General features: G+C 44.8%; 1 protein-coding gene across 3 annotated transcripts in view; it reads right to left on the minus strand.

Annotated features, from left to right (window-relative positions):
- The window catches only part of ltbp1 (latent transforming growth factor beta binding protein 1), a 64,607-nt gene that overhangs the window by 35,522 nt on the left and 13,971 nt on the right, over positions 1 to 15,114 (minus strand). For all 3 annotated transcript variants that reach the window (XM_055227420.1, XM_055227419.1, XM_033980153.2), the window contains exon 4: positions 3,862 to 4,064. In XM_055227420.1, coding sequence (XP_055083395.1) covers positions 3,862 to 4,064 — 203 coding nt within the window. The remainder of the gene's footprint in view (positions 1 to 3,861; positions 4,065 to 15,114) is intronic.

The raw sequence follows: 15,114 nt of genomic DNA on the forward strand, positions 1-15,114 counted from the left end.
CTGGACTAGGACCAGACCAGAGACTAGAGACCAGAGACCAGAGCCCAGGGACCAGAGCCTAGCGACCAGAACAGAGAACAGAGACCAGAGACCAGGGACCAGAAACCGGAGAAAAAGGAGACCGAAGAACAAGGACCAGGGACCAGACACTAGAGACCAGACCAGGGACTGGGAACCTGGAACCAGAGACCAGGGACCAGGGACCAGAGACCTGAGACCTGAGACCTGAGACCTGAGACCTGAGACCTGAGACCTGAGACCTGAGACCTGAGACCTGAGACCTGAGACCTGAGACCTGAGACCTGAGACCTGAGACCAGGAACCAGAGACCAGAGCAGAGACCAGGAACCAGGGACCAGAGACCAAGAACCAGGGACCAGAGACCAAGGCCCAGGGCCCAGAGACCAGGGAGCAGGGACCAGAGACTAGGGCCCAGGGACGAGAGACCTGACCAGCGAGCCCAGACACCAGATAGAAGAGAGAGAGAGGTTTGGACCACACACAACTATCTGACATGAGCAGAGTAATTTAGAGTTTGGCTTCTGTTGGATTCTTCTGAAAAAGAGAGAGAGGACGGAGAGAGAGGAGAGATGAGAGGGAGAGAGTGAAAGAGGAGACAGAGAGAAAAAAGGAGAAAGAGATAAATAAGAGAGTAAAGAGAGAGAGATAGTGTGGTAAGAATCAGACGAGCTAAAGAGTGAGAGAATGACAGAGAGCAAAAGGAAGTAGGAAAAGAGAGGAGAGAAAAAGAGAAGAAAAAGAAGGAAGGGTGAGAAAGAGAGAGAGAGAGAAAGGGGGAGAGATAGGAAAGGAGGGAGAAGAGAGAGGTTTGGGAATGCAGCAGACTGGTTTTATTGCCTGGTCTTGTCATAGTAAAAGTTAAACTGCAGAAAAGAGTTATTTTGACATATCTCTGAAAGAGAGAGAGAGAGAGAGAAAGAGGAGAAAGGGAAAAAGAGGGGGAGAGAGGGAGTGAGCATAAGAGAGAAGAGAGGGAGAAAGAGAGACTTTTCGACTTTTAACAACTTGTCAGTTAAAAGAAATGTGCAAAGCCAAAACACAATCACACATCCATCTCATGTCCCAGACCCTCTCTACAGGTGGAGCACCAACTGCCCCTCCCTCACTGTCCACACTGCCTCCACCTGTCCCACCAGCATACTATACATGAACTCCACTTTGAGCTGTGCCCCCACCGGGCTCTTTAACAGGAGCTCCGGGTCTGTGCAGCCCGAGCCGTCCATGTGGTTCCTCCAGCCACACGCTCATCTTAACCTGACCCAGGACAAAGTTTATTAAAACAACAGCTCTGCATTTGGCCACAGAAAAGACAAAGAGCTCCCGGGTCAGTGTTTGTCCCAGAGTCTGCAGCCAGTGTCCCAGCAGGAAAGAAAGAGGAGAGAGGGAGATGACGGGGGAGAAAGAGAGAAAGAGGAGAGAGGGTGAAAGAGAAAGAAGGAGAAAGAGTGAGAGAGAGGAGAGAGGGAGAAATAGAAAGAGGGAGAAACAGTGAGAGAAAGAGAGAGAAAGAGAGAGACAGAGAGAGTGAGTGAGGAGAGAGAAGGAGAAGGAGGAGAGGGAGAGGAGGGAAGGAGAGAGGGAGAGGAGAGAGAAAGAAAGAGAGAGGAGAGAGAGGGAGAAGGGGGGAAGAGAAAGAGAATGGAAGAGAGAAAAAAGAGAGATGGAGAGACACAGGAGAGAGACAGTGGAGAGAGAGAGAGACAGAGGAGAGAGAGAGAAAGGGAGAGAGAAACAAAGGAGAGAGAAAAGAAAGGGAGAGAGAGAAGACAGACAGACAGACAGAAGAGAGAGAAGAGAGGAAAGCAGGAGAGAAAAAGAGAGAAGAGAAACAGGAGAGAGGGAGAGAAAATGGAGAGGAGAGAGAAGAGAAAGACAAATGAGAGAGAAAGAGAGGAGAGAGAGAGCAAGAGTAGAGAGAGAGAGTCAGGTGAGAGGGGAGAAAAGGAAAGAAGAGAGATAGAGAGGAGAGAAGGAGAGAAAGAGAGAGAAGAGAGAAAGAGAGAGATAAGACAGAAAGAGAGCGGGAGAGAAAAAGAAGAGACAGGAGACAGAGGATTAGTCCAAACCCAAACCAGCATATTCAGACTCACATAAACACTGGTCCTGGTCCAGTCACAGACTCTGGGCCAAAAAGGGAGAAAGAGAGAAGAAAGAGGGAGAGAGAGAGGAGTGTCAATAAGACTGACAGAGATGAGAGAGAGAAGAGAGAGGGAAGAGAAGAGAGAGGAGAAAAAGAGGAGAGAGAAAGAGGAAGGAGAGAGAGATTAACATCAGATTAACAGAGAAGATAGAGAGAAAAGAAGAGAAGACAAGAGAAAGAGATAAAAGATAGAGAGAAGAGAAAGAGTGAAAAATAGTCACAGACACATCAAACTGACAGAGATGAGAAAGAGAAGAGTGGAAGAGAAGAGAGAGGGGGAAAGGGAGAGGAGAGAAGAGAAGGGGGAGGAGAGAAACAGCCACAGACAAATGAGAAATGAGGCAGAAAGAGAGAAGAGAGAAAGCGAAAGGGAAGAGAAGAGAGAGGAGAAAGAGAGGAGAGAGAACAGAGTTACAGACACATTAGACTGACAGAGATGATAGAGTAAGAGAGAAAAGAGAGGAGAAAGAGAGAGGGACTTGATTTTTAACAATACAGTTATTATGTGTCACTTGTCAGTTAAAGAAATGTGCAAAGCCACAACACAATCACACATCCACCTGTCCACAGTGTCCTCCACCTGCCCCACCAGTGTGCTGTACATGAACTCCACTATGAGCTGTGCCCCCACCGGTCTCTTTAACAGGAGCTCCAGGTCTCAAGTCTATTCTTGTTGGCAAAAGGAGAGAAGAGAGAGGAAGAGAGGAAAGAGGGAGAGAGGAGAGAGAACAGTCACAGACACATCAGACTGACAGAGAGGAAAGACAAGAGAAGAGAGGGAGAGAGAACAGGATCACAGGCACATCAGATGACAGAGAGGAGAAAGAGAGAGAAGAGGGAGAAAGAGAGAGGAGAAAGGAGAAAGAACAGGGTCATAGACACATCAGACTGACAGAGATGAGAGAGAAGACAGAGAGAAGAGAAAGGGAGAAAGAGAGCGAGGAGGACAAGAAGAAGAAATGCATGGATGACATCTAAAACCTCTTCAGGCATGTTTTTGATGAGGGAACGGCGTTATAACACAGGACAAAGCAAAAAAAACGAAATTTTGCAGAATACCTCTTTAACCATCTCCTAATCCTAACCTTAACCATAATTATAACCCTGTTCCTAAACGTCATTCTTTTTAATGACTGTCCCTCTGTACCGACTCTTTAGCCCTAAACTAACCACATACAGCACGTGTTTGTGGTTTAGCTGTGTGCAGAGTGTGAGAGCAGATCAGCTCGCCTGAACACGGGCCCCTGGCAGGTTTTTGACAATAATTATTATAGTATAGTAATATAGAAAATAGGGACATGAGTCTCTCTGAACCTGTTTGAACACCAAAGATCCTGACTCTACTCCATCAATGGGGACACAGTCTGATCATAGACTGTATAAAGAAGTGGACTAGGTGAGTGTGATGTCACCCGCAACATTCAGCACCCGTCAAATGAAGTTCATGGAGAAGCGCCTGATTCGGCTGTTATCAATGTTTATATCTTGATTTATAGACACAATAGCGAAATAAAAGCCCCAGGATCATGTAGAGCGGGTTAATACAAACATTTTAAGACCAAAATGATGAGCCTGAAAGAGAAAGAAGCCACAGTTTTTCTATAGAAAGTGAATTGAAGCCAAAGAGCCGGAAGCATGCTCATGCTCACTTTCTGTTTGGAATGCGGCGGCATTTCTATGGGTCTGCTGGAGGTACTCACCATAGTGTGGATGTGGAGCAACTGACAGGGGGATGGCTCTGTCCAGTTGTGGGTGCCCACTCTGAGGGTGTCCCTGGGTGGAGTGAGTGGACTGAGTGCTGTGGGTGCTGTGGGTGCTGTGGGTTTGGGTGCTGCGGCTGTGGTAGTATTTGGGCTTCAGGAGAAACTGGCTCTGTCCTGGGAGCACCTGAGCAGGGCGAATCCTGGAGAGCAAACACATCAGGTTAGGCCTGTCACGAAATCGCACCCATGCTCACTTCCTGTTTGGAACGTGGCGGCTAGCCTGTTAGCTATGTCCATTTATTTATACAGTCTATGCTCCCACATCAAAATTGACCCAAACCAGATGGAGCCAAAGTCTGAGGGTGTGATGACAACACAGCTCCGCCAGGCGTCCTCTAGCCTTGATGCCCCCCCCCCCTCTCACTACCTCTCTCCCTTTCTCTCGTTCTCTCACTTGTCCTCCTCTCTTCCCCTCTCTTCTCTCTCTCTCATAACAATCTCTTTTTGATACAAACCAGCTGCTGCAGGCCATAAGCCACCAGTTCAGACATGGCATCACTTCCTGTTTGAATGACCTCACTTCCTGTGCACATTCCTGTAGTTCTTCAGCAGTGATGTCATAACCCAACCCACAGACCTCCCCTGGACCAGACCTCCCCTGGACCAGACCTCCTCTAGACTACAGCGCTGGACCCAACATGTCCATATTTTAGAGTCATGATTTATACAGTGACTCTGCAGTAGCCACAGTTGCCCTGGGATGGAGGGATTGAGACATGACGAGTGTGACGTCACCCACAGCGTTCGGCTCCAAGCAAATGAAGCTCATCGAGACTCGCAGTTATATGGACCAATTTAAAGCCGACTTCCATATTTGGAATTTTGACCACGAGTATCGTAACAACCAAAGAGCCAATCCAGAGCAAAGCTTTTGAAGGTAACTCCCCTTTCCACTCGCACCACTGGTTTAGCAGGGAGTGAGCGATTAGAAATGCTGTCAATCAAACCTGTTGCTAATGCTAATGGAAAGAAGGCGCCTAATTTGCCTGTTCATGTTCATATCTTGATTTACGGACTTAAAAGTGAAATAAAAACCTCAGGATCATGTGGCCCTGCCCTCCTGTAACTGCCAGCCAATCACATCCTTCTACCTGTGGTCACCCTTCAAGAAATGCACTCTCTGTCCTCTCCTTCTTTTCCTCTCATTGACTTCTTTTTTCTTTTGTTCCTCTTCCTATACTCCCCTCCTCCTCTTCCTACTCTCTTCCAATTTCTCTTCCTCTTCTCCTCATCCTGTCTCCTTGTCTTCCTCTCCTCCTTTCTCCTCCTCTTGTGCTCCTTTTCTCTCCTCCTCCTTCTCTTCTCCTCCTCCTCTCCTCTTCTGCCTCCTCTTCTTCTTTCCTCTTCTGCCTCTTCTCCTTCTCTTATCCTCCTCTCTTCTCTCCTCCTCCTCTTCTCTTTCTCCTCTCTCACCTCCTCTCATCTCCTTCTCCCTCCTCTCGTCTTCGTCACTTTAAAAATCACTGGTTTTTTGGATGGTAGAATCTGTTTTCACTCAGACATGACGTTATCAGTTTGTGTGTGGTCCTCCAAGTCCAGACCGAGATGTGGCCGGAGTCCCAGTTCAGTCCTGATTTAGTCCTGGTTTAATCCCAGTTCAGTCCTGGTTTAGTCCTGGTTAAATCCTGGTTTAGTCTACTAAACTAAGTCTAAGCCAGGACTAAACCTGGGCTAAATCAGGTCTAAGCCAAGACTGAACCAGGACTATGCCAAGTCTAACTCAGGACTAATAGGAAGTGGAGTGGTTATCCTGTCTCCTCCTCTCAGTCAGGAGGTTGTGTGTTAGACTCCTGGTGTCTCTGAGTGTGTTGCTCAGAGGTTGTGTGTTAGACTCCTGGTGTCTCTGAGTGTGTTGCTCAGAGGTTGTGTGTTAGACTCCTGGTCTCTCTGAGTGTGTTGCTGTGGAGGTTGTGGGTTAGACTCTTCAGGTTAAATCGGTCTGCAGCTGTTGTCTCTATGTTTAGGCTTTGTCCTCAGACAGAATAAGACATTTAGGAGAGGGAGGGGGAGAAAGGGGGAGGAGGAGGAGGAGAAGGGAGGGATGGAGGGAGGAGAGGGAGAGAGAGAGAGAGAGAGAGAGGAGAAGGAGACAGAGAGATGGGGAGGAAAAGAGAGGAGAGGGGGAGAGGAGAGAGAGAGAAGGAGGGAGAAAGGAGAGGGTGAGACAGGGAAGGGGACAGAGGAGGAGGGGGGCTGTAGTTACACAGCCTATTTACATGAAACAAAAACTGGCACAAAGTTCAACATCTTTTCTGTCAGCAGATAGTGTCACGATACTAAAATCTCAAACTCCATTTTGATACTAAGGCATACACTCAATACTTGATACTGAACCCGATACCACGATGATAATAAAAACACTCTTAAGGCAATAGAAATGTGAGTGTGTCCATTTCTCTTCACACTGTTCCTCCTGAGTCCTCAGCTGATTCCTCTCGTTCACAAGTTCCCTCCATCTTCACATCGTGGTATTTCTGCTTTACACCAGGTTTTAGCACTGGCCCTGTTGAATAATCTTACACAGCAAGATGGATTCTCGATATTTGTGAGTTCACAAACTCACCAGAATTCATCTTGGCGTGTGCCCTCTGTGAGGACCAATCACAGAGCAGCATTCAGCTTTGTGATTTTAGCGTCAATACAGACTATTGTGTTTATGGAAAACGTGCAGATCAGAGGTCGCAGATCAGAGCTTTGTGCATTTGTGGAACAGTCTGTTTTCGTCTTGTTCTTCTGCTGTGACGCTTGAAATAGTCATCATAATGTCCCGTGTTTTCTTTCAGAGAGAGCCATTCAGAAGATTCATGTGAAGGACTCATTTCAGAGTGACATCAGTCTGAACTGTCTGTGGCAGCTTGTAGTATCTTCTACATGTAAGTGTCTTAATCCCTACAGCAGAGATGTTCACTGGAAACAGAATGAGACCAGAGGTTTTGGAGATCACATGTCACAGTAACTTCACTATTATGGAGTTTACCATATTCCAAAACAGTACAAGTTTCAGACAAAACTAAAAGACGTGCGTGATTCCTCTCCACATTCTGTCTGACATGGCCACGCTCTGGATAAATTCACTTCAATTCATAGTTTGGGATGTGATGAAAAACAAAATTATATTTTTCCAATGATGTTCCTCCAAACTCTGGACGTATCTGTGGCTTGTTTGGTTCTACAGATGTTTGACCGTTCTCCATCTGAAACTGTAAAATCCATTTTAGTTTTATATCTAATGCGTTACATTCTCTCCCTCCCATTCAAAGTTTATATAAAGATGATACTAGTTTGTGTTTCAGAGCTGTAATCTCCCATAAACATTTACATACTCTCAGTGTTATTGAGATCAGTCTTATGTTTTATCTCTTTATAGCAGTCTCTTATAGCAGTACCAGATGTGATCTTGGGCAGTAAAGTCACACTCCAGTTTAAATGGGTGAAAATGTTTAAATTTGATTTTTTTAATGTGGCCAAGTCTGTGACACCATCATAAATCTATAACATCTTATACTCAGAGTGTATAAAGAAGTGGACATCACCCATAACCTTCAACTCCAGTCAAATGAAGCTCATCGAGGCTCTAGCAGTTATAGGGACGAATCTGGAGCTCCATATTTGGAATTCTGACCGTGAGTATCACGAGAACCAAGAGTCAATCTGGAGCGTAGCAGCTGATGTGAACGGCCCTTCCCTCTCATGTCATTGGTTTGGGAGGGGGCAGGCACTTAGCAATGCTGTCAATCAAACCTGTTGCAAGTGGGAGCGACCTCTGGGAAAGAAGGCACCTGATTTGTCTGTTATTTATGTTCATATCTTGAGTTACTGACACTATAGCTAAATAAAAATACCCCGATCATGTAGAGCAGGTTAATACCAACATTTTAAGACCAAAATGACAAGCCTGACAGCAGCAATTACAGAGAGAGGGGCCGCGTTTTTTTCAACAGAAAGTGAATTGGAGCAAGAGTCGATGGAGCCGGAAGCGCGCCCTTGCTCACTTCCTGTTTGGGAAGGGGCGGCTAGCAAGTTAGCTATGTCCATTTATAGAAACAGTCTATAATTATACTGTTTAAAGCTCACATCCTGAATGTTTAGCTCTTGAGGCTGGTCGCTGAAGTAAAGGATAAGCCTCTTGTTCTATGGGCCCGTTGTATTTGGAGTTTGATGTGAGTGAGTAGGTCTGAGGTAAAGTCCAGCACGGCCTGACTCTTTTGTTTCAAGGCTCCATAAATCTGAAGATTGTTTCTAAGTCCACAGTCTTGTGGTACATTTCACTGTTTGTACCACAATACTCGTGAGAATCAGAGCATGCTTCATTTTCAGACGTGTGTTTGTGCTTTTGTTGTGTCCTTCTGGTCGTGAAGCTTTTGCAGCAGCTCCTCTTTAAACTAAACTCCTTCATTGACCTCTTCACTTCGTCTTTAAAGTTAAGAGTTAGAGTTAAAATCCAGTAGCTCTCCAATAGAGATGTGATGCTCTTCAGTTGATGTAATTCGATAAAAAATTTCAGCCTTAGTTTCAAGTTTTTATGTCATAACCGACTTCCAACTAGACGTCGCTTACCCCAATATACAGTGATTTTCCACATTAAATGGTAGTACTTTCTTTTATATTCCCATGTGGCCTTATATCTGTGTAATCCCTCAGTCATCAGGTAGGATCCATAGTGGTCCATGGGTGTATACTAGTCTATGTGTCTTATTGATACTTTGCAGTGACATCACGCTGGGAGTGTTCTACATGCATGTGTATGACGGAATAAATTCATTAGTTACCATGGGGACACAATGCAAACATAAGCAAACACAACCAAAAAAGTTTAAAGACAGTCTGAAACCTCATGAAAAAATACTAAATCGATTTAAAAAGCACATTCTCAGGAGCCTTTGATCAATCTAAGCGTTCATGGTCCTGTTTAGGAGTTTGATTTTACACAAAAAGGTGAGAGTGACTAACTGAAAAAGTGTTGGCTAATGCTAGCTAGATTGTGAATGTTATTTGAGAGGGAACTGTTTAACAGCACAAATCAGCTCACCTGCTGTAGTTCAGATAAGTCAGTTCTTTATAGTCAAATTGTGTTAAAATTAAAGACTTAAGTCTAACAAAGTCTCAGACACAGCAGTGTCTGCAGTTAGCATCACATCCCCAGGGAATCAGCTTCAAAGTATCAAAACTTGTTCTTTAATTCACAGACAGTGAATGTCCCAGACTTCCACAGGCCGTGTCCTGCATCTTGTGATCCTCGAGTGAATCCTGGACTCTGTCTCAGACTCAGAAACAAACTCAAGCGAGCTTTAATTTTTCAGCCAAATAAAAGAGGGATGAAAAGAGTGAAGGAATGTTTCAGCTTTGGGATGAATTTTTGTGAAAGAGTCTGAAGAGGGAGAGAGAGAGAGAGAGATGAGAGGGAGAGGAGAGAGAGCGAGAGAGACAGAGAGTGAGAGGAGGGAGAGAGGAGAGAGAAAAACAATAGAGAGAAAGGGGGTGAAAAGAGGTGAAAATAGGAGAGAGAGAGGGAGAGTGAGACAGCAAAAGAGGGAGGGATGGAGGGAGGAGAGCGAGAAAGAAGGAAGAGATGAAAATAAAGAGGGAGAGTGAGACAGCGAGAGAGGGATGGAGCAAGCGAGAGAGGAGGGAGAGGAGGAGAGAGAAAGAGGAGGTGAGATAAGAGAGGGAAAAAGAGAGAAAAGAAAGAGAAAAGAAGTGAGAGAGGGCAGAAAGCGGGAGGAGGTAAAAATGAATAGGAAGAGTGAGAGAGAGGGTGAGGGAGGGATGGGGGGTGGAGAAAAAGGAAGGGGGGACAGGGAGAGTGTGAGATAGATAGCGGGGAGAGAGAGGAAAGGAAGAGGGAGAGAGAAGATAGGAGACAGGGAGACGAAGAGGCAAGGGTGAGAGAAAGAGTTGGGGGGGAAAGAGAGAGAGGAGAGAGAAGAGGGAGAGGTTAGAGAAAGAGAGGGGAGGAGGGGGAAAGGAGTAAAATGGAGAGAGGAGAGGAGAGATGGGGAGAGGAGACAAGAAAGTGGGACAGAGAGTGAGGTGGTGGGAAGGGGAGAGAGACAGAGACGGAGAAGAGAAGGGGAGAAAAAAGAGGGGAGGAAAGGGAACAAAGTGGGAGAGGAAAGAAGAGGTGAGAGGGAGAAAGATGGGGTGAGAGAAAGGGAAGGGAAAAGAAAGAGGGAGAGAGACAGAGTTGGGGAGAGAGAGAGAGGGAGATAAGGAGACAGAGGAGGGGGAGAGAGAGGAGAGACATAGAGAAGAGAGGGGAGAGAAAAGGAGAAAGGAGGTGAGGGAAAGGAGTGAGAGAGGAAAGAGGAGGTGAGAAAGGGAGAAAGATGGGGGAGGGAAAATAAAGGTGAGGAGAGGGATGAGAGAAAGGAAAGGAAAGAGAGACAGAAAGGGAAAGAGAGAGAAAGAGGGAGAAAAGGGGACAGAGGAGAGGCGAGAGAAAGAGAGAGAGAGGAGAAAGAGAAGAGGTAGGAAGAGGGAGGAAGAAGAGAGAAGAGGGAGGAGAGAGACGTGCAGACGTAGACAGATCCAACGAAAGAAACAGACAGAGCCAAAACACAAGACTGAACCCACTGAACTGTTCTGGAGCAAAGAGCCTGAATCAGACCTGGTTTAGACCCTGGTTTAGGCCCGGGTTTAGACCTGGTTTAGATCTGGTTTAGTTCTGGTTTAGTTCTGGTTTAGTTCTGGTTTAGTTCTGGTTTAGTTCTGGTTTAGTTCTGGCTGAAACCCTGGTTTAGTTCTAGTTTATTCCTGGTTTAGTCCTGGTTCAGTTCCGGTTTAGTTCTGGTTTAGCCCTGGTTTAGTTCTAGTTTAGACTGGTTGTTTGAGATTCTACATAAGTCCTGGCCTCAGTCCTGATCCAGTCATGATCTAGTCCTGATTGAGATCCCGGTCCTGGTTTAATCCTGGCTGAGGTCCTGGGCCTATTCTTTTGTTGTTTCCAGTCCTGGTTTAGTCTTGTTTTAGTCCTGGTTGGGATCCTAGTTTAGACTCATTCCTATGTTGTGTCTAGTCCTGGTTTAATCCTGTTTTAGTTCTAGTTGAGATCCTGGGTTTAGTCCTGTTTTAGTCCTGTTTTAGTCTGGTTGCGATCCTTGGTCTAGACTCATTCCTGTGTTGTCCTCAGTCCTGTTTTAGTCCAGTTTTAGTCTTGTTTTAGTCCTGGTTGAGATCCTGGTCTAGACTCATTCCAGTGTTGTGTTCTCATTTCCTGTGGCTCTTTGGCTCAGACTGGTCCAGACTCTGAGTGTGAACTTTATGGGGCCAAAAACAGCAGCGCATTTTACACTTTTATTTTATTTTTCTAAGAATGAAAAATGATGTCAGAGATTTGTGCCGTTTCATGTTTTTAACCAAATATTTTACAGCAAAATCATCAGAAAAACACTCACTCGAAGCTCCAGGAGACGAGCAGAGACCACAGACGGTATGAAGAAGAGGACACCCACAGCGTTCAGCTCCAAATAAGGCTCATCCAGGCTAGCAGTTATAGCGGCTAATCTGGAGACAATGTCCATATTTGGAATTCTAACCGTGAGTATCATAGCAACCAAAGAGCCAATCCAGAGTGAGGCTGTTGAAGTTAAGGCCCCTTCCCGTCCGCACAGCTAGTTTAGCAGGGAGCGGGTGCTTAGCAATGCTGTCAATCAACCTTCGGGAAAAAAGGGGCCTGATTTGTCTGTTATTAATGTTCATATCTTGATGTATGAACACAATAGTGAAATAAAAATGCCAGAATCACGTAGTGCAGGTTAATGTGAGCATTTTGAGACCAAATGATGAGTCTGACAGCAGCAGTTACAGAGAGAGGGGCCACAGTTATTCAATGTAAAGTGAAATGGAGCCAGAGTCGATGGAGCCAGACACGCCTGAGCTAACACAGACACAGATAAGCTAACCTAAACCTGAGCTACCGCAGAGACAGACACAGAGCTGTAAACATAATTCTATTAAAGCTCCTGTAAACTGCCTTCTGTCCTTTTAGCAGCCATTGTTTTAGCCTAATTTAAATGAGCCCTACTGTGCTTTTGTCTACTTTATAGTTATAATTATAATCTCTGACACCAGTGGTTCATTATGTTATAATTTGCAGAATGCACAATATTCATCTAAAAAGACTTAATAAAAGAAACAAATCAGTTGTTCCGTGTTAGAAACTGCAGTGCTCAATAGGAGCTGATGTTGCCATAAAGAGATATCGCTGCTGAATCTTGAACTTTCCTCAAAGCACCTAAAGTTAGCTTTGTAAGATTTAACATAGCCCCGCTCTGAGCTATCTCCACTCTATTGCTCTGATTGGTCAGAACTGGTCACATGGTGCGCGTTTCTGACGTCACACAGTGGAAGGAGCTAGGCCAGTATTCAGGAAGTAATGTGGAAGAAAACATCTTTTTTAGACTTTCTCAGGCCACTGAAAACAACACAACACCATTTTTGGTTCATGTTCACATCTTATTATAAGTCCATGGTGTTTAAAACGAGGGCTGATCGTCAAAATGGCATCTTGAAAGTAACAATTAAAGATTACTCAAATATGAATCACTCCATTGAGAGAGTGGACTCATACAAGTACCTGGGTGTTCATCTGAACAACAAACTGGACTGGACTCACAACACAGACGCACTGTACAGGAAGGGCCAGAGCAGGCTCTATCTCCTGAGGAGACTCAGGTCTTTTGGAGTGAGAGGGCCACTCCTGAAGACCTTCTATGACTCTGTGGTGGCATCAGCCATCCTGTACGTTGTGGTCAGCAGCATCACAGAGAGGGAGAGGAAGAAGCTGGACAAGGTCATCAAGAAGTCCAGCTCCGTCCTGGGCTGTCCTCTGGACTCAGTGCAGGAGGTGGGGGACAGGAGGGTCCTGGCTAAGGTCATTTCTATGCTGGGCCATGAGTCTCACCCCCTGCAGGATGCTCTGTCTGCCCTGGAGAGCAACTTCAGTGACAGATTCACCCTCGCTGTGTGAAGGAGAGGTTTCAGGTCTTTCCTTCCTGCTGCTGTCAGACTGTACATGAACACTGTTAACACTGAACATGTGTCATTCATCCACACCTATGTGCAATACTCAAGTCACTTTATGAAGATGTTATATTAGAGTCTATCTTTAGTTTATTTTTAAGTATATTTTTAAAATTATTTTTAAACTATTTATCTATTATCTTGTTTTATTGCATGTACCATTTTCCTTCTGTTCTTTAACTGTGCAGTGCAATACTGGAATTTCCCCACTGTGGGACTAATAAAGGCATATCTTATCTTATCCAAATACAATTTCAGAGGCTCAATGAGAAGAAAAAGAACTATAGCATGGTGAAAAAATAGAAAGGGTCTGATTTAAGCTTTAAAATAAAGATACCATTATTTAAAATCTGTTCATTGTAAATGGTGACATGAACCTACATCGACAGAAACAGGTTAATTCACTTACTGTTTCTGTAATGAACTACAGAAGTGAATGTTCCACAGTGCACCTTTAAACTGACCCACTTAAGTTGTGGCTGTGCAGAGAGCTGAGCTGATTTCATTAAAACACAAAAGGCTGAAGTCTGTGGCTCATGATGGAGCTTTCACTTTCACTAAAAACACAAATGTCTGTGTAATCCCTCAGAAAAAATTCAATTCTGTAACTGGGCAAAAAATTGTAGGAGTGAAGATGTTTGGCTGCTCATTCAAGACGCTTCTGCAGTTCACCAGAGATGGACACTGCCTTATATCTGTCTGAAGAGAGGAACTAATTACACTGAAGCTAACTCACCTGTTTACAGTTTCTGTTGTAGGATAGGTCTAATGAGCACACTAAGTGTCAATCTGAGTCATATTTAGCATAATCGTTCCCTCCCCTAATGGGTGCTCTCACACCTGTTAGCATACTGGCTAGCGCTAGTTTTCCTTGTTTAAATTTAGGTGTAAGGGTGAATAGGAGATAGATGACATCTATGGCCCCCATTCCTGTTCAAAAAGGAATGTCTTTCCAAACAAAAAATGTTTCTTTTACTTCCCTCTAAAACCATTTCTTTTGCTAAGATCTGTACCTCGCTATCTTGAGTGAGTTTGAGATGGAGATTGGTGTCCTGAGCTGCTCTTGCGTGTTGATAAATTCTCTTATGGAGTGGCTGAGTAGTTTCTCCAATGTACCAACCAAACAGAGAATGAAACAACACCATCACAACAGCAGCACCTCACTCCTTTGAAGATAGTGAGGTACAGATCCAAGCAAAAGAAAAATGGTTTGATGGGGGAAGCAAAGAGGCTGTTTTTGTTAAGAAAGACAATCCATCTTTGAAACAGGAATGGGAGCCTATCTTCTATTTATAACTCCATCCTCAGACCTAAACCTTAACAAGGAGAAACATAAGAGCTAGTCAGTATGATAATAGGGCCCGAAAGATTATGAAAAATATGACTTAGGCACAGTTCACACTTAGTGTAGCTCATTAGACCTATCCTGCAAACAGAAACTGTAAACAAACAGATGTCAGTTTCCGTGTAGTTAGCTCCTCCCTTCAGACAGATATAAGGCAGTGTCCAGCAGTAATCTGACCACAACTGAAGAAGCAACTTGGATGACGAGCCAAAAGACTTCACTCTGAATTTTTTTGTCCAGTTACAGAATTTAATTAAATTTTTTGTTTCACTTTCACTAAAAACACATTTAAGATAGAGCTTTGTTTCACTTTCACACTAAAAACCCACTGAAGTGTCGTTGGCTTTGGCTCAGGGTTTTATGTGTAAATGTTTTATGTTGCGGTGAAGTGGGCAGAATTCCTGACTCACAACCAAGAATGTGCTACAGTACTGTTATATACAGGGTGAGGAGGGGGGAGTAGCAGTAGTAGTAGTAGTAGTAGTAGTAGTAGTAGTAGTAGTACTAGTAGTAGTAAGCTGAGTGGCTAGCACTCATACTTCATAGCAAGAAGGTTCCAGGTTTGATCCCTGGGTTGCCCATGTCTTTCTGTGTGGAGTTTGCATGTTCTCCCTGTGTCTGTGTGGAGTTTGCATGTTCTCCCTGTGTCTGTGTGGAGTTTGCATGTTCTCCCTGTGTCTGTGTGGAGTTTGCATGTTCTCCCTGTGTCTGTGCGGAGTTTGCATGTTCTCCCTGTGTCTGTGCGGAGTCTGCATGTTCTCCCTGTGTCTGTGCGGAGTCTGTATGTTCTCCCTGTGTCTGTGCGGAGTTTGCATGTTCTCCCT

The sequence above is a fragment of the Periophthalmus magnuspinnatus genome, chromosome 15 (assembly GCF_009829125.3).
Source record: "Periophthalmus magnuspinnatus isolate fPerMag1 chromosome 15, fPerMag1.2.pri, whole genome shotgun sequence".
Lineage (NCBI taxonomy): Eukaryota > Metazoa > Chordata > Actinopteri > Gobiiformes > Gobiidae > Periophthalmus > Periophthalmus magnuspinnatus.